The sequence below is a fragment of the Pongo abelii genome, chromosome 7, assembly GCF_028885655.2.
Source record: "Pongo abelii isolate AG06213 chromosome 7, NHGRI_mPonAbe1-v2.0_pri, whole genome shotgun sequence".
NCBI lineage: Eukaryota > Metazoa > Chordata > Mammalia > Primates > Hominidae > Pongo > Pongo abelii.
The window spans coordinates 62,373,811-62,398,810 of record NC_071992.2 but is presented as its reverse complement, the minus strand read 5'-3'; the positions used below and the strand labels follow the sequence as shown (position 1 = coordinate 62,398,810).

General features: G+C 41.8%; 1 protein-coding gene across 4 annotated transcripts in view; it reads left to right on the top strand.

Annotated features, from left to right (window-relative positions):
- The window catches only part of PRKDC (protein kinase, DNA-activated, catalytic subunit), a 180,925-nt gene that overhangs the window by 140,633 nt on the left and 15,292 nt on the right, over positions 1–25,000 (top strand). For all 4 annotated transcript variants that reach the window (XM_024251029.3, XM_024251026.3, XM_024251027.3 and 1 more), the window contains exons 69-76: positions 6,665–6,854; positions 10,545–10,719; positions 13,026–13,219; positions 14,042–14,222; positions 15,043–15,203; positions 18,964–19,175; positions 24,213–24,300; positions 24,402–24,545. In XM_024251029.3, the coding sequence (XP_024106797.2) occupies positions 6,665–6,854; positions 10,545–10,719; positions 13,026–13,219; positions 14,042–14,222; positions 15,043–15,203; positions 18,964–19,175; positions 24,213–24,300; positions 24,402–24,545 (1,345 nt within the window). The remainder of the gene's footprint in view (positions 1–6,664; positions 6,855–10,544; positions 10,720–13,025; positions 13,220–14,041; positions 14,223–15,042; positions 15,204–18,963; positions 19,176–24,212; positions 24,301–24,401; positions 24,546–25,000) is intronic.

Sequence of the window (25,000 nt, the reverse complement as noted above, 5' to 3'; positions counted from 1 at the left end):
GTGTGTAATTTTCTTTTTTGTATCATCTTCATCAGGTTTTGGTATTAGGGTTATCATGGCCTCATAAGATGAGTAAGGCATGTTCCCTTCTCTATTTTAAAAAAAGTTTATGGCCAGGCATGGTGGCTCACGCCTCTAATTCCAGCACTTTGGGAGGCTGAGGTGGGCGGATCACCTGAGGTCAGGAGTTCAAGACCAGCCTGACAAACATAGACAAAACCCGTCTCTACTAAAAATATAAAATTAGCCGAGCATGGTGGCACATGCCTGTAATCCTAGCTACTCGGAGGCTGAGGCAGGAGAATCGCTTGAACCCGGGAGGCAGAGGTTGCGGTGAGGCAAGATCATACCATTGCACTCCAGCCTGGGCAACAAGAGCAAAACTCTGTCTCCAAAGGAAAAAAAAAATTATATAAGATCCTCATTATTTCATACTTGAATATTTGATAGGATTTACCAGTGAAACCTATCCTATTTGGGCATGGATTTTCCCTTGGGGAAGATTTTTGATAGTGTATGTAATTTCCTTAGTCGATACTGATAGAGAATTTAAACTTTCTATTTCTGGCTGGGCATGGTGGCTCATGCCTGTAATCCCAGCACTTTAGGAGGCTGAAGTGGGTGGATCATTTGAGGTCAGGAGTTGGAGACCAGCCTGGCCAATATGGTGAAGCCCTGCCTCTACTAAAAATACAAAAATTAGCTGGATGTGGTGGTGGGCACCTGTAGTCCCAGCTACTCAGGAGGCTGAGGCAGGAGAATCACTTGAACCCAGGAGGTGGAGGTTGCAGTGATCAGAGATTGTGCCATTGCATTCCAGCCTGGGAGACAGAGCAAGATTCTGTCTCTAAATAAATAAATAAATAAATAAAAATAAAATTCTATTTTTGTGTCATTTTTGTTAAATTGTATTTTTCACTTTGTCCATTTTCTTTTTAAATTTCTGCCTTATTTGTTTTTTAAAGTAAATTTGTCCATTTCATCAAAGTCATCAAATTATTGGTGTAATGTTCACATTATTCTCATCCTTTTTATTATTTGTAGTATCTGTGGCGGGAACCCCCTTTTTCATTCCAGATATTGGTTATTTGTGTTCTCTTTTTTAACATTTGATTCATCTGGGTAAAGGTTTGTGTCAGTTTTACTTTTTCAAAGGACCAGTTTTTGACTTTGTTAATTTTCTTTATTGTCTTTATTGTTTTCTATTTGATTTCTAGTATCGTCTTTACTATTTTTTTCTTTTCCTCTTACTTTATATTTGCTTTTCTTTTTCTAGTTTCTTTAGGTGGAAACTGTTGATTTTACCTTTTCTTCCTTCTAATATAAGCATTTAAAGTTATTTGTATCCCCTCTAAAGTACTGCTTTAGCCGCATTCTGCAAATTTTGGTATGCCATTCAGTTCAACATATTTTTCTAACTCTCATGTGACTTGATCTATTAAATATTTAAGTGTTTTAATTTCCAAATACCTGGATTTTCTGGCTATCTTACTGATTTCTAAATTCCACTGTGGTCAGAAAACACCCTCTGTATGGTTTTGCTCCTTTTAAATTTTATTGAGACTTCTTTTATGTGCCAACGTATGGTCTATTTTAGTAAATACCTATGTAAACTTGAAAATTTTTGTATATTCTGCAGTTCCTGGGTATCAGGTTTTATAAATTTCAATGAGATCAAGGTAGTCAGGGATACTTTTCAGATCTTCCATGTCTTTACTGCTTGTTTGTGTAGTTCCATCACTGCTGAGATAAGGATGTCAAAATCTCCTATGATTGTAGAATTGTCTATTTCTCACTTTAATTCTGTGTATTTTTACGTACTGTATTTTGATTCTGTTATTAGGCACATACACATAGATAACTGCTGTCTTCCTAATGAAATTATTTTTATTATACATTAAGTTCTGGGACACATGTGCAGAATGTGCAGGTTTGTTACATAGGTATATACATGCCATGGTGGAAATACTTTTTTTTGAGATGGAATTTTGCTCTTTTTGCCCAGGCTGGAGTGCAGTGGCATGATCTTGGCTCACTGCAACCTGCACCACCCAGGTTCAAGCCATTCTCCTGCCTCAGCCTCCCGAGTAGCTGGGTTTACAGGCATGTGCCACCACACCCAGCTAATTTTGTATTTTTAGTAGAGACAGGGTTTCGCCATGTTGGTCAGGCTGGTCTTGAACTCCTGACCTCAGGTGATCCACCCACCTCGGCCTTCCAAAGTGCTGGGATTACAGGTGTGAACCACCGTGCCCTGCCAAAATACTCCTTTTATCGTTATGAAGTAATGATATATTGATGTGTGTGTGGATGGATTTCATGTGTGTTTAATCTGTGAAGTAACATATAATGAAAACATCACTAGATAATACTGTACTTTCAACAGTCATACATATTCTAAAGAACATATGTGGTTTTCCTCACATATTCTTTAGAACATAAGTATGTGTCCTTTATTACACTTACCACACTGTACTCATCATTTATTCCTAAGACCCAAGTTTTTCTCTTGTGTCGTTTTCCTTTAGCCTAAAAATCTTCGTTTAGCAATTCTTGTAATGCAGGTCTACTTGTGATGAACTCTTGTTAGTTTTTTTCCTTCTCTGAAGATATCTTTATTTCTCTGTCATTCCTAAAGGACACTTTCTCAGAATGTATAATCTGGGTAGATTCTCCCTGCCCCTTGTAGTATCTTTTGGCTGCTGTGTCTCTGAAGATAATGTCCTCGTTATTCCCACTGTTGTGGCCCATATGTAATGTGTCATATTTTTCTGGCTGCTTTCAAGATTTTTTTTCTTTATCATTGGTTGTCAGCGTTTGATTATGATGTGTCTAGGCCTGGTTCTCTTTGAATTTATCCCATCTGAAGTTCACTGACCTTCTTGAATCTGTACCTTTTTGTCACCAAATTTGGGGAGTTTTCAGTCATTGTGTTTCTTCAAATGCTTTTTGTCCAAATTTCTCTTGGTCTGTTTGTGGGAATGCAGTTACACATACATCATGCCTTTTGACATTATTCCATAGGTCCCTGACTCTGTTCATTTTTATTCAGTCTTTTTTTGTTGTTTATTCATCAGATTAGATCATTTCTATTGATTTGTCTTCAATCTTACTGTTATTTTCTTTTGTCTTACTTGTTCTTCTAGTAAGTCCGTCTAGTGACTGTTTTGTCTTAGGTATTGTATTTTCCAGTTGTAAACTTTCCATTTGGTTTATTAAAAAATATTTTCTCTTTTTCTGCTAAGATACGCACCTTTTCATTTATTGCATGTGTTTTTTTCTTGACTTCCTGGAGCGTAGTTAACATAGCTGCTTTAAGGTCGTTATATGATCATTCCAGCATATGGGTCAGCATAGAGTTGGCATCTGTTTTCTGTTGAGATGGATACATTCTCCTGATTCTTTTTATCGGTTAATTTTTGAATGTAACTTGTGAATATAATAGTCCCTTCTTATCTGTAGGAGTTCAAAGATCCCCAGTGGAATCCTGAAACCATGGATAATACCAAACCTTATGTATACTGTTTTTTCCTATACATACACACATATGATAAAGCTTAATTTATAAATTAGGCACAGTAAGAGTAACAGCAATAACAATAATAGAATAATTCAAACAGTATACTATAATAAAAGTTATGTGAGTGGGGTCTGTCTCTCTCAAAATATCTTATTGCACTATATCTCCAGTAACTGAAGCCAGGGAAAGCAAAACTGCAGGTAAGATAAGGGGGACTACTGGATTCTCTTGTGTAGATGCTGGCTTATAATTCTCTAGCTGGCGATCTGTTTAGATAGTAGGCTCTGTCTTTCCTTTTGTTGGTTGAAACCTCAGTTCCTATCCAAACCTGTGCTGTTTAGAGTCTGTCTGCACATGCACACTTCAGGGCAGCCTGAGCCTGGTGGGTTCATGTGCAGAACTAGAGGATTTTTCTCTGGTTCTCTCCCCTCCAGGATTCTCCCTGTAGCCCCTGTCTGCCTGGGCTCCTTTTCCTGTTCCCCTGGGTAGAATGCAGCAGGCTTGCCTTAAGGATCTCAGTCACATTGCCACCACACTCCACAGGGGCAAAAGAGAATAAGACAAGAGAGGAAACAGGAAGCTTATCCCGATAGCAGACCCTCCCAGTTTTGATTTCCCTGCACATACATACAGTCTGCCATCTTTTATTCACCCAGAGTTCTTGGGGAGTTGTATTTTATCCAGTTTCTAGTTGTTGTCAGCAGAGGATAGGCCACAAGGGGCTCACAGTGCCATACCAGATCCAGACTCTTGTTTTTAGAAAAGATGGTTCTCTTCTTGGTTTATTCTCCCTGATTTGATGTGAGAACATGTCACGCAGTGTAACTCTTCTCTGCCTTTAATTTGTTCCCTCTGTCTGAGACTCCCTTGTCAACTTCACTCCTAAAATTGCATGCACCCTTCACAGCCCAAGGAAGTCTGTCTCATTCTGTGGACGTTCCCACCTCCCTTTCCTGAGATCCCAGGCATTTTATTCACACTGGTAGGAGACATTTATGGATCCAGTCATTCATTATTTATTGAAATGTTAATCCAGTACCCACTTGTATTTATTTTTGGGATTAAAAACTGAAAGCTTAAAATCAGTGGCAGCTTTGGGGAATGAGCCAGCACTGTGGTTGGTGTGGGGATGAGGAGCCCAGAGCAGTGTGGTGAGAACAGGAAATGGCCAGCAAGGGTTGTATCTTGGGAGTGACAAAAAAAAGAGGGAAAAGGAAAAAGAGATGTGAAGCATGATGGTTTATCTTCCTACAGTGTTTCCTTCTCCCCTCCCCTCCCCTCCCCTCCCCTCCCCTCCCCTCCCCTCCCCTCCCCTCCCCTCCCCTCCCCTCCCCTCCCCTCCCCTCCCCTCCCCTCCCCTCCCCTCCCCTCCCCTTTCCTATCCTTTTTTCCTCTTTTTCCTTTCCTTTTCTTCTTTCCTTTCTTTCTTTCCACACACAGGGTCTTGCTGTGCCACCCAGGCTGGAGTGCAGTGGTACAATCATAGCTCACTGCAGCCTCAAACTCCTGAGCTCAGGCGATCCTCCTGAGTAGCTGGGAATACAGGCTCACACCACCATGCCCAGCTAATTTTTACATTTTTTGTCGAGATGAGGTATCACTGTGTTGCGTAGGGTGTTCTCGAACTCCCTGGCCATACTGTTTCTAAGAAATTGGTAATCAGTTCCTGGAAAAACAACAGAAATTTACATGATTGTTGATCAGGTATGAGCTTTGTATATTAGGGCCCTTTGTCAGTGTTACTAATATTAATAGAAATAAAATTACTTGGACAGAATCATACATGTAAATTATGATTCAAATAAAAAGAATTTTGAAGTTGGGCATGGTGGTACACGCCTATTGTTTCAGCTTCTTGGGAGGCTGAGGCAGGAGGATTGCTTGAGCCCAGGAATTCAAGGCTGTAGTGTGCTATGATTACATCTGTGAATAACTACTGCACTACAGCCTGGGCAATATAGTGAGGGCTGTCTCTAAAATAATAATAATTTAATAGCAACCTAGACTTATCTTTTAAATTTTCATGGCTGGGCATGGTGGCTCATATCTGTAATCCCAGGCTTTAGAAGGATTCCTTGAGCCCAGGAGTTCGAGACCAGCCTGGCAACATAGCAAGCCCCCGTTTCTACAAAAAAAATGTAAAACTTAGCTTGATGTTGTAGCATGCACCTGTAACCAACCCTGGCTGTTTGGGAGGCTGAGGGAAGAGGATTGTGTGAGCTTAGGAGGTCGAGACTGCAGTGAGCTGTGATTGCACCACTACACTCCAACCCATGTTGGAGTGCAACAGAGCAAGACCCTGTCTCAAAAAAAAAAAGAAAAAAGAAAATTTTCAGTGATTATGAACTGTTTACTGTTACATATTTATCACCTTAAGTTGGGACATATAAGGAGCAAAATGGCTCAACACAGGGTATGTTACCCATTCATCAAAAGATAAAATTTAGGCCAGACATGATAGCTGACTCCTGTAATCCCAGCACTTTGGGAGGCCAAGGCAGGTGGATCACCTGAGGGTCAGGAGTTCAAGACCAGCCTGGCCAACATGGTGAAACCCTGTCTCTACTAAAAATACAAAAATTATCTGGGTGTGGTGGTGCACGCCTGTAGTCCCAGCTACTGAGGAGGCTGAGGCAGGAGAATCGCTTGAACCCGGGAGGTGGAGGTTGCAGTAAGTCGAGATCGTGCCACTGCACTCCAGCCTGGATGACAGAATGAGACTCCATCTCAAAAAAAAAAAAAAAAAGTAGGCCGGGTGCGGTGGCTCACGCCTGTAATCCTAGCACTTTGGGAGGCCGAGGTGGCCAGATAACGAGATCAGGAGATCGAGACCATCCTGGCTAACACAGTGAAACCCCATCTCTACTAAAAATACAAAAAATTAGCCGGGTGTGGTGGCAGGCGCCTGTAGTCCCAGCTACTCAGGAGGCTGAGGCAGGAGAATGACATGAACCCGGGAGGCAGAGCATGCAGTGAGCCTAGATCGTGCCACTGCACTCCAACCTGGGCAACAGAGTGAGACTCCATCTCAAAAAAAAAAAAAAGAACAAACATTTACTAAGGTATAGAATTTCTGCCTGTAATTGCTATCCAGCAGCTTCCTATTCCTGAGTCTGTGACATTGTCTCATTTTTCTTTGTGTAGATGTTTCTTTCTCAGCAAAATAGAGGAGAAGCTTACCCCTCTTCCAGAAGATAATAGTATGAATGTGGATCAAGATGGAGACTCCAGTGACAGGATGGAAGTGCAAGAGCAGGAAGAAGATATCAGCTCCCTGATCAGGAGTTGCAAGTTTTCCATGAAAATGATGATGATAGACAGTGCCCGGAAGCAGGTGGGTACTCGTGTCTGTCCTCCCTACTGTGTCACAGGATTTTGCCAAATTGGCTTTTCTCTAATTTTAGCTTTTCTTTAGAGTCTGAACCTTAAAATAATTGGTAAGTGTCATTTTTTTTCTCTCTTTATAAGTAAACTTGGCTGGGTGCAGTGGCTCACACCTGTAATTTCAGCATTTTGAGAGGCCAAGGCAGGTGGATCACTTGAGCCCAGAAGTTAGAGACCAACTTGGGCAACAGAATGAGAGCCTGTCTCAGAGAAAAAGGAAACTTGAAGGAGCACTTATTTAACACTCTCCAGAAAGCCTCTAGAGTTTTATATTCCTGGTTAATCATTTCAAAATGATTGTTATCTGTTATTTGAAAAGGAGATAAACCAAATGTCAAGTTTGATCTTTAACAAAATGAATCCTTACCAGTTAGTTACAAATTATTTTTAGGTTTACTTTGTAGGAATTATCATTTAATACTAGGACCCCTTCTTGATATTAAGTATACATTGCTTAAAAATTGCATGTAATCTATTTAAATGTATATAATCTTTAAACATACTACAGAAGCTTGCTATGTTAATGACCCTATATCAATTGCTATTGCAAGGCAAAGGATGATATTCTAGTAGAAATAATACTTCTTTTTTGTAGCTTTAAATGCTCATTTATACATTTTTCTTTGGATGAGTGTAATATCAAGTAAGAATTTTTATATTGCAAATAACAGAAAATCCAATTAGAGGCAGGAAGAGCAGGAACTGGATGAGAGAAGAGCAGGGTGTGGCCAGAAGGGGCGATCCGAACTGAAGGACTTAGTGGTGAGGGAGTTGGGGTCATGGGGAGAGGACCCCAGTGTAGTTAGGAAACTGTCTGGCATGATGAGGGGAAAGACATGTTCCCTGCCATTGTTACTGTCTAATGAGAGTGGAGGCTGCACACATGATGACAACAGCACTGGTGGGCAAAAAAGAGAGATGTCAGCAAAGCCTGGAGGGCGCAGGGAAGAGAAGAGCTTCTGCCTTGGACAGGGAGGTGTCTGGGGAAGGGGGATGTGATTTAGGGTAGGCATTATGGGCATGGAAGGATTTGGACATGGGATGGCACTAGGTTTGCAGAGGGCAGGAGACTGCATCCTTGCAGGGATCAGGAGGCCATTGAAGGTTCCATGCATGCTGGCCAGTTGTAAGCTGTGTGGGAGATTGACAGCTCTGGTGAAAGCAAAGGCAGAGAAAGACCAGGAAGCTCCACATTAGGGGAGTGGGGTGGGAGTGAGCAGGGCAAGGGAGGTGCTCTGTAAGGAGATCCAGGAGAATCCGAGGTGACAGGAGTGATGAGAGTGTCTGGCTGGGAACAACTCGGATTTCTAGCCTGGGTGGTTGAAAGGGCAGTAATTAGGAAGACCAAAGTCTGATGAAAATGTCTTTTGAAGCTTGAGAGAGAATTAGAGGTGTAGATTTAAAAAGACATCCATATAAGGAACTAAATAAAAAATGGGTCAATTGTATTCAGAATTAAAACTGTCGTGCCTTACCTGAGAAGCTGAAGAATGTATAAAGACAACTCATGTAATGGAAGAAACTATTTCCTGATCACATATCTGATAAGGGTCTAGAATCCAGAATGCATAAAGAATGCTTCACAACTGAACAACAAAGAGTCAGACAACCTAATTAAGAAATGGGCATGAAGTGTTTGAATAGACATTTCTCCAAAGAAGATAGGCAAATGGCCAACCAGCTCATGCAAAGATGCTCAGTATCACTAGGCTTGAGGGAAATGCAAATCAAATCCACAAGGAGAGACCACTTCACACCCACTCAGATGGCTGGAAGCAAATACACAGATAACAAACCTTGGAGAAGTTGGGGGAAACTGGAACCCTTCTGCACTGCTGGTGGGAATGTAAAATGGTGCATCTGCTGTGGAAAACAGTCTGGCATTTCCTCAAAAAGTTAAACATAGAGGCTGGTCCAAGTGCAGTGGTTTTTACAACTAATTGATCACAACCATTTAAGATTTCTTTGTTGATTCTCCGCTTCTGATGCTTCACTTGACTATACTTAAAAAAAAAAAAATGTTGAGGCCAGGCGCGATGGCTCATGCTTGTAATCCCAGCACTTTGGGAGGCCGAGACAGGTGGATCACCTGAGGTCAGGGGTTCAAGACCAGCCTGACCAACATGGTGAAACCCCGTCTCTACTAAAAATACAAAAATTAGCCGGACGTGGTGGCACGTGCCTGTAATCCCAGCTAGTCGGGAGGCTGAGGCAGGAGAATCGCTTGAACCTGAGAGGTGGAGGTTGCAGAGAGCCAAGATTGTGTCACTGTGCTCCAGCCTGGTGACAAGAGCAAAACTTTGCCTCAAAAAAAAAACAAAACAAAACAGTTGAACCTAGAGTTACCATATGACCCGACAGTTCCACTCCCAGACCCATGAAAAACAAAAGCTTAAGCTCACATGGAAATTCATACACAAATGTTCACAAGAGTATTATTCAAAATAGCTGGGAAGGTGGAAACAACCCAAATAAGATGTGGCATGTCCAGCCAGGTGCAGTGGCTCAGGCCTGTAATTCCAGCACTTTGAGAGGCCAAGGCGGGTGGATCACTTGACGTCAGGAGTTTGAGATCAGTCTGGCCAACATGGCGAAACTCCGTCTCTACTAAAAATACAAAAATTAGCCAGATGTGGTAGCACACTCCTGTAATCCCAGGTACTTGGGAGACTGAGGCAGGAGAATTGTTTGAACCTGGGAGGCACAGGTTGCAGTGAGCCGAGATTGCACCATTGCACTCCAGCCTGGGCAATAAGAGTGAAACTCCCATCTCAAAAAAAAAAAAAAAAAAAAAAAAAAAGGTGGCATGTCTGTGCAGTGGAGTATTATTCAGCCATGAGGAAAGAAGTGCTGACAGGTGCTGCAACATGCATGAACCTAGAAAACATCATGCTAAGTAAAAGATGCCAGACACAAAATCACCACTTATTTTCTGATACCATTGTTACAGAATGTCTGGTGTAGGCAAATCCATAGAGACAGGAAGGGAATTTATGGTTGCCAATGGCTGGGTAGCGACTCTGAACAGATAGTGAATTTCTTTTTGGGGTAATGAAAATGTTCTGGAATTAGGGGTGGTGGTTGTACAACTTCGTAAATATACTAAAAAATACTGAATTACACACCCTGCACCCCCGCCTCCCGGAATTTTTTTTTTTTTCTTTCAGACTTGATCTGTTGCCCAGGCTGGAGTACACAGCAGCTTACTGCAGCCTCAACCTCACAGGTTCAAGTGATCCTACTACCTTAGTGTCCAGAGTAGCTGGGACTACTCTGGACACTGGTGCCAGAGTAGCTGGCACGTGCCATGGTGCTGGCTAATTTTTTAATTTTTTTAAAGACGGGGTCTCACCATGTTGCCTAGTCTGGTTTCAAATTCCTAGACTCAGGTAATCCTCCCTCTTTGGCCTTCCAAAGTGCTGGGATTACAGGCCTGAGCCACTAAACCTGGCCTGAATTGTACTCTTTAAATATGAATTATATCCCAGTGATAAATTTAGAGACATAATTGAAGCTAAAGAAATGGATTCGCTACTCTAAGGTGGATTGTTTCGTGCAAAGGGGGAAGCAGGCCAATTAGAAACTTCTGTCACTTGTGTATCATCATACCACCTTCTCTCTTTTTCTTGTATTAATACAGAACAATTTCTCACTTGCCATGAAACTACTGAAGGAGCTGCATAAAGAGTCAAAAACCAGAGACGATTGGCTGGTGAGCTGGGTGCAGAGCTACTGCCGCCTGAGCCACTGCCGGAGCCGGTCCCAGGGCTGCTCTGAGCAGGTGCTCACTGTGCTGAAAACAGTCTCTTTGTTGGGTAAGTTGACCGCATTTATCCACATATATCTTAAAGGGCTGTGTTATATTGTCTTGTGTATCTTCTTCTTCTTTGTGCTGCATCATCTGACATTTGGGAGGTAAATCTTTGCAGTAATTTTAGTGAATATAGCAAAGTGAGCCAGAGAATGATAGTTTAATTATTTTGAAACTTTGTGTTTGCATATAAGATGTAAACAAACATGAAAAGCCATTTCAGCCTGGGCGCAGTGGCTCACGCCTGTAATCCGAGCAATTTGGGTGGCCGAGGTGGGTGGATCACGAGGTCAGGAGATTGAGAACATCCTGGCCAATGTGGTGAAACCCCATCTCTACTAAAAATACAAAAACTAGACCGGGCATGGTGGCTCACGCCTGTAATCCCAGCACTTTGGGAGGCCGAGGCAGGTGGATCATGAGGTCAGGAGATCGAGACCATCCTGGCTAACACAGTGAAACCCTGTCTCCACTTAAAATACAAAAAAATTAACCAGGCGTGGTGGCGGGCACCTGTAGTCCCAGCTACTCGGGAGGCTGAGTCAGGAGAATGGCGTGAACCTGGGAGGTAGAGCTTGCAGTGAACTGAGATCACGCCACTGCACTCCACCCCAGATGACAGAGCAAGACTCCGTCTCAAAAAGAAAAAAAAATTACAAAAACTAGCCGGGCGTGGTGGCAAGCGCCTGTATTCGAAGCTGCTCTGAAGGCTGAGGCAGGAGAATGAACCTGGGAAGTGGAGGTTGCAGTGAGCCAAAATCATTCCACTGCACTCCAGCCTGGGTGATGAGCAAAACTCCGTCTCAAAAAAAAAAAAGCCATTTCCTCCCAAAATAGTTTAGTCTTTAAGACTACATTAAAGGAAGAAAGCTTTCTTGGGCAGGTTTGGGTCTGGTCCCCCATTCTGTTGCCCTGTGTCTGAGGGTGTGTGCTAGCATTCTGATCAGGTATGATCCAGCTGGGTTCCCAGACCAGCTCTTAAGCATCAGCCTCAATAAAGGTGTCTAGAGGAGAAGCACTCTTTGTATGCTGATCCCAAGAGCAGAAGATCATCCTAGTTGGATGTGGTGGCACGCACCCGTAGTCCCAGCTACTGGGGAGCCTGAGGCAGGAGGATGGCTTGAGATCAGGAGTTCGAGGCTGCAATGAGCCATGATTGTGCCTGTGTGAGTAGCCACTGTATTCTGACCTGGGCAACATAGTGAGACCCTGTTTCTAAAAAAAGAAGAAGAAGAAGAAGAAAATTATCCTGATGATTGCTAAATAATTATATGAGCTTTTTTGAGGGGAGGAGGAGGAGTTTGCTGATGTTACTATTAGTATCCATATACCCATATAATACACAGGGTATGGTTGTAGTTCGTAACAGCCTTGCATGATAAGCAGGGCCAGTAGTTGTGATCCTGTATGTGAGATAACTCTGGCAGAGAACTGTCAGATCATGGGCAAGGAGGGCATGTGGTTGATCAGGCCTTCTAGTTTCAACACTGTTATTGCACCTCTGGACACTGCAGACTTAACCAGCGTTGGTTCAGCTCCTTGCCCAGAACCACACAGTCAGAGCAGAACTAGAACTTGAAATGCAGCAGTGCCTGTTGCTTCATTAGCTATGGGCCACAGTGCCAATTTAAAGATCTACTCTGGATTATTAATATATGTAGAAACATATTGGTACCCATTTCCTATTCTTTATAACAGAATTAGGTGCTTTGAAAAATTGCAGAATGATGATACTTGAATAAAAAGTTAATTCATAAAGTTTCAATTGCTTAGCCTCTGTGGGCTTTGATACAGTTAGTTCTAACAAAGAACATTTTTCATTAATATGTGAGTTCAAGAAATTCCCTAGTCAGTATTTGAAGTCAGTTTCTTATACTTTCAACATTTATTCTTATTAATTTCTTAATAGAAAACAAGTTTTAGGCCAAGCACGTTGGCTCACACTTGTAATCTCAGCACTTTGGGAGGCCAAGGTGGGCAGATTGCTAGAGCTCAGGAGTTCGAGACCAGCCTGGGCAACATGGCGAAACCCCATCTCTACCAAAAATACAAAAAATAGCCGGGCATGGTGGTGTAAGCCTTTAGTCCCAGCTAATTGGGAGGTTGAGGTGGGAGGATCACTTGAGCCTGGTAGGCAGAGGTTGCAGTGAGCCAAAATCGTGTCGTTGCACTCCAGCCTGGGTAACAGAGCAAGACCCTATCCCAAAAACAAAAGAAAAGAAAACTTTTGTAGACAATGAATTTCTTCTTTTTAATTCCACACACACACACAATGTTTTTTTTGTTTTGTTTGTTTTTTTAATCCAACAGATGAGAACAACGTGTCAAGCTACTTAAGCAAAAATATTCTGGCTTTCCGTGACCAGAACATTCTCTTGGGTACAACTTACAGGATCATAGCGAATGCTCTCAGCATTGAGCCAGCCTGTCTTGCTGAAATCGAGGAGGACAAGGCTAGAAGAATCTTAGAGCTTTCTGGATCCAGTTCAGAGGATTCAGAGAAGGTAATACTGGAGGAATGTTTTACGCTAGTGTGCTATGTATGTCTTCAATGTGCAGTGTTCAGGCTATAGGAAAGTAATAATAAGGGTGTTGCTTTGTGTTTTTAAAATATATTTGACAGTTATGCACAGCCAATTTTCTTATGTGGAAAATTGACATACTCTGTGCTTCCTATTTATTTGAATGACACAAATTTTTTAATATTAAAAATCATGAATGTTAAATTTTTTTGAATTAAAAGAACTGTAGACAGTTCTTTTATGACTTTTGTTAATTAAATTTCCCCACCCATCACCATTCAGACGTCCCACCAGCTTATGGAACAAATAAGCCTTTTCTGCATTTTTATTTAGTGCCTGCTTTGTTTAGCTTCTTGCCGATTATTTTGTTTTTTTCAATAGTTACCTGCTTCCTTCTCATTCACTATGTCCTGCCTCACCTCAGTCGTGGGGCCTTGTCTTCTCCTTCCATGATGCTACCAGCGTCTGTGCAGGACACTGAGTGCAGGAGCCAACTTCCATCTCCCTCTTATATTCCCGACAGCCACGCACTCCACTGACCAGACCCAGCTCTGTGTTGCTTGTGTGCCATCTGGCCCGCGCTGGGCTTGCATTTTTGTTTGGCTGGTTGTTACGTGCTGAGGATCTTACTGGAATTGCTTGCTCCTTCACAGCCAGGGCGGACTCTTGTCTTTCCAGTTCCATAGCTTCAGTGTTATTTTGGAGCTGTTGATCCATTTATGTGTCATGAGTCACAAATGGAAAGCAGAGTTCTTTAAGAAAGCTTCAGTCATGCTCATGGGTTGAGGTCTCTGTGAATTCCAGGTGATCGCGGGTCTGTACCAGAGAGCATTCCAGCACCTCTCTGAGGCTGTGCAGGCGGCTGAGGAGGAAGCCCAGCCTCCCTCCTGGAGCTGTGGGCCTGCAGCTGGGGTGATTGATGCTTACATGACGCTGGCAGATTTCTGTGACCAACAGCTGCGCAAGGAGGAAGAGAATGCATCAGGTGAATTGCAAAATTAAAAAGCTAGTGTTCCATTATGTCAGCATAAAGTCTTATGAATTTTGTACATACCTTTGGTCTCCTATTTGTTTGTTTTCAAATTACAAATATTTTGAAAGTCCTATTGTCTTTTTAAGAGACAATGGCAACCGGGCGCAGTGGATCACTTGAGGCCAGGAGTTCAAGACCAGCCTGGCCAACGTGGTGAAACCCCAACTCTACTAAGAATACAAAAAAATTAGCTGGGTGTGGTGGCCCATGCCTGTAGTCCCAGCTACTCAGGAGGCTGGGGCAGGAGAATCGCTTGAACCCAGGAGGCAGAGGTTGCAGTGAGCCGATATCCACTACTGCACACCAGCCTGGGTGACAGAGCGAGACTCCATCTCAAAAAAAAAGAGAGAGAGAGAGAGAGACAATGGCCTCTCTAAGCAACAAGACCTACATTTAAATGGAGTCAAGTGGTCCTCTGTTTCCATTTGTTTAATTTCTACTTTGATATTTTGCTTGCAGCTTCAATATTACTGGCTCGTGTGGCCTGCTTCATGCTCCTGGAATAAATTCAATAACCACCAGCTGCCCCTTATGTTCCCAGCCCAGGATTCAAACTGTGCTTCGTGCAGAATGGGCACTCTAATGGAAGGATTTGGCTCCAGGATAGATACAAAACTGTACCTGGTGTTTGTTGGTGTAAAGTGGTAGTTAAGAAGAGAACAATGACACTACAAAATACAAGCCAAAAAGGGAAAATGTTAGCATTTAAGGTCATAGTTTATGGATAATTGGATATATTGACCATTGCTTTTTTCTTTGGTGTCCTTGATAGTTATTGATTCTGCAGAACTGCAGGCATATCCAGCACTTGTGGTGGAGAAAATGTTGAAAGCTTTAAAATTAAATTCCAATGAAGCCAGATTGAAGTTTCCTAGATTACTTCAGATTATAGAACGGTATCCAGAGGAGACTTTGAGCCTCATGACAAAAGAGGTTGGTGTCTTTATTCTACTTGGCGGTAAGGAACTTCACTGAACTTAAAGATACGCTTATTTATATCCAAACGCATTAGTGTGTGCAGTGCATGTATTATAGCTTTTCCCAGCCAGCTGTGAATTCTGCTACATTCTGAGGACATAGATAATCTAAAGCTGCAAAAATGAGTTTTCGCATTTACCCATTTTCCTCTGTGGGTGTTGATAAAAACACTGTGTCTGAACAAGGACCCAGAGAGATGGAGGCGGAGTGTGTGGGATGGTAACGGGATCTTGTGTGGGAAGCTTGTTGCCCCTGCAGATGAGGCTGTGGCCAGTCACATTTGCTGTGCCCAGTGCTCACCTGTCATTTAGCCCAGAGGGAGTGAGCAAGGTTCAGCTTGCATCCCACCTCCCAGGAGCACAGCATCTGCCAGCAGCACAGTGTCCAGAGGGGTCTGGGAGCATGAGTGAGAGGTCAGTGTATGGACATGGGAGGAACCTGCACCCTTCCACATGACCTGCCCCTTGGCCCCACCAAGGGCTGCACTGCCAGCTGTACTTTTGTCCTTTGGGCTCTGTCTGTGTGCAGGAGGGCTCCACTGACTTCATTTGCAAAGTGTAGGGCCTCTGAAAGGCTTCATAGTTGACTTTTATAGACGTGTAACCGGAAGATAGGGCCAAGCTTTGAGTTGAAAATTTAATAGTTCAAAAAGGGTTACATGGTTCGTTCTCTATTAGCTTTGCATGGTGAGTTTTTAAATAATGTTGATCTCTGGGCTGCGGGGACCCAGTTTGACTTATAGGGCCCTAACCACTCCCTCCACCTTTTTCTGCATTCTGAATAGTAGACTTTCTCAGTAGGTATTAAACAGGTTAAGGTAAATTCAGAAATGCAACATGTATGTGTTTTTCTTCAAGATAAGTGAGCAAATAACTTCATTATGATTTTGTTTTTTTCTAATATAATATAATACTTATACATGATAAAAACAGCATTTGAATTTGTGAGGACATGAAGTATTCACTCCGCGTTGTCAAAACACCCAGTAGACACGTGCAGTGAAGCCGGTAGCCTCTCTCGTGAGCTTACATGAGCTGTGTAGACTGATCCTTCCTCACACGCCATGCTGTCCTCAGCTCACACATGCACTCAGGAAGCTTGCCCATACTCAAGCCTCACGCTAGCATTCCAGACACATCAGGTTTTATCTTCAGAAGGACACCTTAAAAGTATCAGAGGAAAATGTGAACACATTTTTTTAAATGGTCTTGGAATGAAGAGACAAAAACCAGAATCCATGAAGGAAAATAGTTTGACTTCTATACAGAAAAAGAAAATACCGTATACAAAGTTAAAAAAATAAAAAGCCAGGCGCAGTGGCTCACGCCTGTAATCTCACCACTTTGGGAGGCTGAGGCGGGCGGATCACGAGGTCAGCAGTTCGAGACCAGCCTGGCCAACACGGTGAAACCCTACTAAAGAAACAAAAAGCTGTGGTGGCGAGCACCTGTAAACCCAGCTACTCAGGAGGCTGAGGCAGGGGAATCACTTGAACCTGGGAGGTGGAGGTTGCAGTGAGCCGAGATGGCGCCACTGCACTCTAACCTGGATGATAGAGCAAGACTGTGTCTCAAAAAAAACAAATAACAAAAAAAAAAAAGAAGAAAAATGTTTGCAACACATATAAGAAACAAAAAGCTGACGTCGGCAATCTACAAAATAAATGGTCACAATAGACCAGTAGAAAATGGTGAGAGGAAATGCATGCGTGATTAAAGGATGTAAGGCAAATAAACATGGAATATACAGCCTCACTAATAATGTAAGGTGAAAATTTAAATTAGACGTTTTTCACTTCTCAGATTGACAGTGATTTTTTTATTTTTATTTTTATTTATTTATTTATTTATTTATTTTTATTTTTTTTTTTGGTGACGGAGTCTCGCTGTCACCCAGGCTGGAGTGCAGTGGCGTGATCTCGGCTCGACAGTGATTTTAAAAGTTGATTATGTGCAGTGTTGGTAAAGACTTTGGAAAGTAGTCAGTCTAATACTTTCAGAAATGAAAATTTGAAAACTTCTTTACCGCGGCTCATGCCTGTAATCCCAGCACTTTGGGAGGCCGAGGTGGGCAGATCACGAGGTCAGGAGATTGAGACCATCCTGGCCAACACGGTGGAACCCTGTCTCTACTAAAAATACAAAAATTAGCTGGACATGATGGCACATGCCTGTAGTCCCAGCTACTCGGGAAGCTGAAGCAGGAGAATCACTTGAACCCAGGAGGTGGAGATTGCAGTGAGCTGAGATGGCGCCACTGCACTCCAGCCTGGGCAACACAGCGAGACTCTGTCTCATAAAAAAAAAAAAAAAAAAAAAAAAATTCCATACCAATGTTTATTACAATTTTTAAAGTTGACACTGTAATTTTAGTTGTAGGAATTTATCCTACAGGTATATAGCACAAAGAGTTATGTGTACAGGGGACCAGGCACGGTGGCTCATGCCTGTAATCCCAGCACTTTGGGAGGCCGAAGTGGGTGGATCACCTGAGGTCAGGAGTTCAAGACCAGCCTGGCCAACGTGGCGAAACCTTGTCTCTACTAAAAGTACAAAAATTAGCCGGGTGTGGTGACGAGTGTCTGTAATCCCAGCTACTCAGAAGGCTGAGGTAGAAAGAATTGCTAAAACCCAGAAGGCAAAGGTTGCAGTAAGCTGAGATCACACCACAGTATTCCAGCCTGAGTGATACAGTGAGACTCCATCTCAAAAGAAAGAAATTAAAAAAAAAAAAGGCCGGGTGCGGTGGCTCACGCCTGTAATCCCAGCCCTTTGGGAGGCCGAGGTGGGCGGATCACGAGGTCACGAGATCGAGACCATCCTGGCTTACATGGTGAAACCCCATCTCTACTAAAAATACAGAAAATTAGCTGGGCGTGGTGGCAGGCGCCTGTAGTCCCAGCTACCTGGGAGGCTGAGGCAGGAGAATGGCGTGAACCTGGGAGGCGGAGTTTGTAGTGAGTTGAGATCACACCACTGCACTCCAGTCTGGGTGACAATGAGACTCTGTCTCAAGAAAAAAAAAAAAAAAAAGAGTTGGCCAGGCACGGTGGCTCACGCCTGTAATCCCAGCACTTTGGGAGGCCGAGGTGGGCAGGTCACGAGGTCAAGAGATTGAGACCATCCTGGCCAACATGGTGAAACCCCCATCTCTACTAAAAATACAAAAATTAGCTGGGCATGGTGGCGCATCTGTAGTCCCAGCTACTCAGAAGTCTGAGGCAGGAGGATCGCTTGAACCCAGGAGGCGGAGGTTGCAGTGAGCCAAGATCATGCCACTGCACTCCAGCCTGGCGACAGAGCGAGACTCCATCTCAAAAAAATAAATAATAAAGTTATGTGTACAGGGATGTCTACTGCAGCATTACCTGTGATAAAAAATTAAAATATTCATTATAGAGCAGTAAACAACATGGAATACTACACAGCTGCCAGGAGGAATGAAGTAGAAGATTTTTCTATACATCTGTCTAAGAACAACCGGCAGCAGCTGTCTCGTGTGATTCCATTCTTGTAACAAAAGACTGTTCTCCTGCACAGAAAGTACCTGGGAGAGTCCAGTGGTTGCCGCAGCAGAAGAGAGCTGGGGGATGGAAGACTTGTTTTGTACTTGTGTTTTATACTTCTGAGTTTTCTTTATTTTGGATATATGTTACTTTTATAACAGATGATGTGAGATGTTTTACTCAGCATTAAGTTTCAGCTCTCTGTTTTAGATCTCTTCCATTCCCTGCTGGCAGTTCATTGGCTGGATCAGCCACATGGTGGCTTTACTGGACAAAGACCAAGCCGTTGCTGTTCAGCACTCTGTGGAAGAAATCACTGATAACTACCCGCAGGCTATTGTTTATCCCTTCATCATAAGCAGCGAAAGCTATTCCTTCAAGGATACTTCTACTGGTCATAAGAATAAGGAGTTTGTGGCAAGGTAGGTAATATTACAGAAATAATAGGTTGATCAAATACTATAGGTTATAAAAATGTGGTTAAAGCACACACGTGGACACTTACATTTGTTTTCAAATTAATTAGAGTTGTCATTGAAGAATAATCTTAGCCGTCGCTTTGTTGAATATATCTATTCTGGGTATGTTACTTGTTATAGGATGTATCTCCTTTTTAAAATACTTTCATCTTACACTGCTAACAAAACATTCTGCTCATATGGTCATGATTGCTTGGGATAGACTAGATGAGATGATTTTTGAAATCAGCTCCTGAAATTGTCCTGTAATTTAAAATACGCAGAACGACTCTTCCTTTTAATTAGGACTCAGTAGATGGCCTCAAGTGTCATCCTGTCCACTCTTAAATGGATTTATGAGTTGAGACCAATGATGAGTGAGCAATAGTGCTCAACTATTTCAGGGATGCTTTGTACACAAACTGTGTAGTGTTTTAGTGACATTCTCCATCATGAGGTTTTGGGGTTTTTTTTGTTTCTTTGTTTGATTTTAATTATGAGCAGATCTGCCTCATTATTTTGAATGTATTGATTTCGACAAGATGAAGAAAAGCGCCGGCATCTTTTTTTTTTAATTTTTTAAAACTTATTTATTTTTATTTTTATTTCTTTATTTATTATTATTATTTTTTGAGACGGAGTATTGCGCTGTCACCTAGTGCAGTACAGTCTCAGCTGCAACCTCCACCTCCCAGGTTTAAGCAGTTCTCCCTGCCTCAGCCTCCCGAGTAGCTGGGATTACAAGTGTGTGCCACCATGCCCAGCTAATTTTTGTGTTTTTAGTAGAGACAGGGTTTTGCCACCTTGGCCAGGCTGGTCTCGAACCCCTGACCTCAGGTGACCTCAGGTGATCCACCCACCTTGACCTCCCAAAGTGCTAGGATTACAGGCGTGAGCCACCATGCCCGGCTGAGGCCCAGCTTCTGTTGCGGTTAGTGGGTGGCTTATCTGTGAACACACCCCTGCCCTACTGAGGCCCTGCCCACCATACTGTTTCTCTGAACAGACAGCTATTGTCTTGAAAAATGAAAGAAGAGAAAAAGATGCGAGAGACAGTATGTCAAGAAAGTGACCTTGCTGGGCATGATGGTCTGTGCCTATAATACCAACTACTTGGGAGGCCGCGGTGGAAGAATTGCTTGAGGCCAAGAGTTCATGACCAGCCTTGGCAACATAGTGAGATCTCATCTCTAAAATATTAAAATAAAAATAAGCTAAGCATGGTGGTGCGTGACTGTACTTCCAACTACTTAGGAGGCTGAGGTGGGATAATTGCTTGAGTCCAGGAATTCAAAGCTGCAGTGAGCTATGACTGAACTTGTGAGTTACCACTGCAGTCCAACCTGGACATCATAGTGAGACCCTGTTTTTAAAAAAGTGACCTTTTCTTTCATAATGTAACTTCAGAAACTATATATATCGAGTTATATACATCAAAATGTCAACATCAGTTGCAAGATTTGCTTTTATCTAAGAGCAGCTCTTTTTTTATTTTAATTTTTAATTTTTATGGGTACATAGTAGGTGTCTATGTTTATGGGGTACATGGGATATTTTGATACAGGCATACAGTGTGTAACAATCACATCAGGGTAAGTGGAGTATCCATCACTTCAAGCATTTATCATTTCTTTGTGTTATAAACATTCCAGTTATACTCTTTTAGTTATTTTTAAATGTACAATAAAAATTTACCGTAGTCAGGCCAGGCGCAGTGGCTCACGCCTGTAATCCCAGCACTTTGGGAAGCTGAGGCGGGCGGATCACGAGGTCAGGAGATCGAGACCATCCTGGCTAATGCGGTGAAACCCCGTCTCTACTAAAAATACAAAAAATTAGCCGGGCATGGTGGCGGGCACCTATAGTCCCAACTACTCGGGAGACTGAGGCAGGAGAATGGCGTGAACCCGGGAGGCGGAGCTTGCAGTGAGCGGAGATCAAGCCACTGCACCTCAGCCTGGGTGACAGAGCAAAACTCCGTCTCAAAAAAAAAAAAAAAAATTTACTGTAGTCACCCTGTTGTGCCACTAAATACTAGATCCTGTTTTTCCTAACTATATTTTTGTGCCCATTAACCATCCCCATTTTCCACCTCCCCTCCCCATGAGTTCAATTGTTTTAATTTTTAGCTTCCACAAATGAGTAAGAACATGTGAAGTTTTTCTGTGCCTGACTTATTTCACATAATGTCTTTCAGTTCCATCCATGTTGTTTCAAGTGACAGGATCTCATTCTTTTTTATGGCTAAATAGTACTCTATTGCGTGTATGTACTGCATTTTCTTCATTCATTTGTCTGTTGATGGACACTTAGGTTGCCTCCAAATTTTGGCCATTGTGAATAGTGCTGGAATAAACATGGGAGTGCAGATATCATACTGATATCCTTTCTTTTGGGTATATATCCAGTAGTGGGATTTCTGGATTATATGGTACTTCTAGTTGTAGTTTTTTTAAGGAATCTCCATAGTGTTCTTCATAGTGGTTGTATGAGTTTACATTCCCACCAATAGTATACAGGGGTTCCTCTCTCTACATCCTTGCCAGCATTCGTTATTGCTGGGGGTGAGATGATACCTCGTTGTGGTTTTGATTTGCATTTCTCTGATGTTCATTGATGTTGAGCACGTTTTTATATACCTGTTTGCCATTTGTATGTTTTCTGTTGAGAAATGTCTATTCAGATCTTTTGCCCCATTTTAAAACGAGATTGGATTTTTTTTTTCCCTATTGAGTTGTTTGAGCTTGTTATATATTTTGGTTGTTTTTTGTTTGTTTGTTTTTGAGGCGGTGTATTGCTCTGTTGCCCAGGGTAGAGTGCAGTGGCGCAATCTCTGCTCACTGCAACCTGCGCCTCCTGGGTTCAAGCGATTCTCCTGCCTCAGCCTCCTGAGTAGCTGGGATTACAGGCGAGCGCCACCACGCCCCGCTAATTTTTGTATTTTTAGTAGGGAGAGGGTTTCACCATGTTGGCCAGGCTGGTCTCGAACACCTGACCTCGTGATCTGCCCGCCTTGGCCTCCCATAGTGCTGGGATTACAGACAGGAGCCACCGCACCCAGCCATATTTTGGTTATTAATTCCTTGTCAGATGGGTAGTTTGCAAATGTTTTCTCCCATTCTGTGGGTTGTTCCTTCACTTTATTGTTTCCTTTGCTGTGCAGAAGCTTTTTGACTTGATGTGATCCTCCTGTTTGTCCATTTTTGCTTTGGTTGCATGTGCCTGTGGGGTATTACTCAAGAAATCTTTGTGCCCAGACCAGTGTCCTGGAGAGTTTCCTGTTTTTGTTTTCGTTTTTGTAGTTTTATTGGTTGAGATCTTAGGTTTAAGTCTTTAATCCGTTTGGATTTGATTTTTGTATGTGGTGAGAGATAGGGGTCTAGTTTCATTATTCTGCATATGGATACCCAGTTTTCCCAGGACCATTTATTGGAGACTGTCCTTTCCCTGATGTATATTCTTGACACATTTGTGAAAAAATGGATTCACTACAGGTGTGTGAATTTATTTCTGGGTTCTCTATGCTATTCCATTGGCTTATGTGTCTGTGTTTATGCCACTGTCATGCTATTTGGGTTACTATAGCTCTGTAATATAATTTGAAATTAGATAATGTGATTGTGCCAGTTTTATTCTTTTTGCTCACGGTGGCTTTAGCTATTCTGGGTCTTTTGTGGTTCCATACAAATTTTAGGATTATTTTTCCTATGTCTGTGAAGAATGTCATTGGTATTTTGATAAGGATTGTGTTGACTCTGTAGATTGCTTTGGGTAGTGTGGACAGATTTAACAGTATTGATTCTTCCCATCCATGAACATGAAGTAACTTTGCATTTCTTTGAGTCCTCTTCAATTTCTTTCATCCATGTTTTACAGTTTTCATTGTAGAGGTCTTTCACTTCTTTGGCGAAGTTTATCCCTAAGTATTTTCTTTTATTTGTGGCTACTGTAAATAGAATTACTTCTATGATTTCTGTTTCAGATTGTTCACTGTTGGCATATAGAAATGCTACTGATTTTTGTATGTTGATTTTTGTATCTGCAACTTTACTGAATTTATCAGTTCTGATGGTTTTGTGCTGGAGTCTTTAGGTGTCTCCAAATACAAGATCGTATCATCTGCAAACAAGGATAATTTGACTTCTTCCTTTCTAATACAGATACCCTTTATTTCTTTCTCTTGTCAGCTTGCTCTAGCTAAGACTCCCAGTAGTATGTGGAATAACAGTGGGCATCCTTAACATGTTCAAGATCTTAGAGAAAGGTTTTCAGTTTTTCAGTGTTCAATATGACACTAGCTGTGACTGTGTCGTACATGGCTTTTATTGTGTTGAGATATGTTCCTTCTATACCTAATTTTTTGAGAGTTTTTTTTATCATGAAGGGATGCTGAATTTTATCAAATCCTTTTTCAACATCAGTTAAAACGATCAGTGGTTTTTGTCCTTTATTCTGTTGTGTTGATATGATTGATTTGTGTATGTTGATCTATCCTTGTATCTCTAGAATAGGTCCCACTTGATCATGATGAATAATCTTTTTAATGTGCTGTTGAATTTGGTTTGCAAGTATTTTGTTGAGGATTTTGCATTAACGTTCATCAGGGATATTGGCCTGTAGTTTTCCTTTTATTTGATATGTCTTTGTCTGGTTTTGGTATCAAGGTAATACTGGCCTTGTAGCATGAGTTTGGATGTATTCCCTCCTCCCTTGTTTTTTGGAATAGTTTGAGTAGGATCGGTATTAATTCTTTTTTAAGAACCTCATCTCTTGATAGAATAGATGCTTCTTGCTTCATTTAACATTGGGTGGAATTTTAAATTACTATGTAGTTGGTTATATATATATGATATGTATAAATTATATTTAGTTATATATAACATACATTATTTTATATATGTATAATATGTGACATTATTTTATATATGTACAGTATGTAAAATATATATTAATTTTTGGAAGATATTTGATTGCCTAAACTTTGTAAATTTTTTTTAATAGGATTAAAAGTAAGTTGGATCAAGGAGGAGTGATTCAAGATTTTATTAATGCCTTAGATCAGCTCTCTAATCCTGAACTGCTCTTTAAGGTAATGATAGAACAGCTTCTGGCACATAAAACATAGAAGTTGGGTAAAACTTAATTGCAATCTAGCTTGATTTTTTTCTTACTTTTTTTTTCCCCTGACAGGATTGGAGCAATGATGTAAGAGCTGAACTAGCAAAAACCCCTGTAAATAAAAAAAACATTGAAAAAATGTATGAAAGAATGTATGCAGCCTTGGGTGACCCAAAGGCTCCAGGCCTGGGGGCCTTTAGAAGGAAGTTTATTCAGGTATGGACTGGCACAGCCTGCTTTTTTGATAGCAGAGTCGTTGTGACAGTCAATAGTTACATTTAATGATTTAACAGTTCTGGATTTAAAATGTCTGTTGAATGCTTTAGATCTCATGCTTTCTGTGACACATTGATAACATATTTTTAGGTCGGCTGTTAGCAGGTGGGTCAGTAGGTAAAACCTGAGAGTTTCATTACATGTTGTTCATGCTCAGATTTTTAGATCTGAAAGTTACATATAGATTGGTATTTCCAATTCTTCAAATGGCTTGAATATTGGGTCAAGAAAATATTTGTGTGTTAAATAAGCTGATAAGTATTTTCAAGCACTTAGTTCGGGGCACAGTTCTGGGTGCTCAGGAGATATATGGAGAAGACAGATCCAGTCCCCAAATACAAAAGGGTTGTGTGACAAAACTGCTCACCAAGAGCTGTGCCTAGGACAAGTGTGGT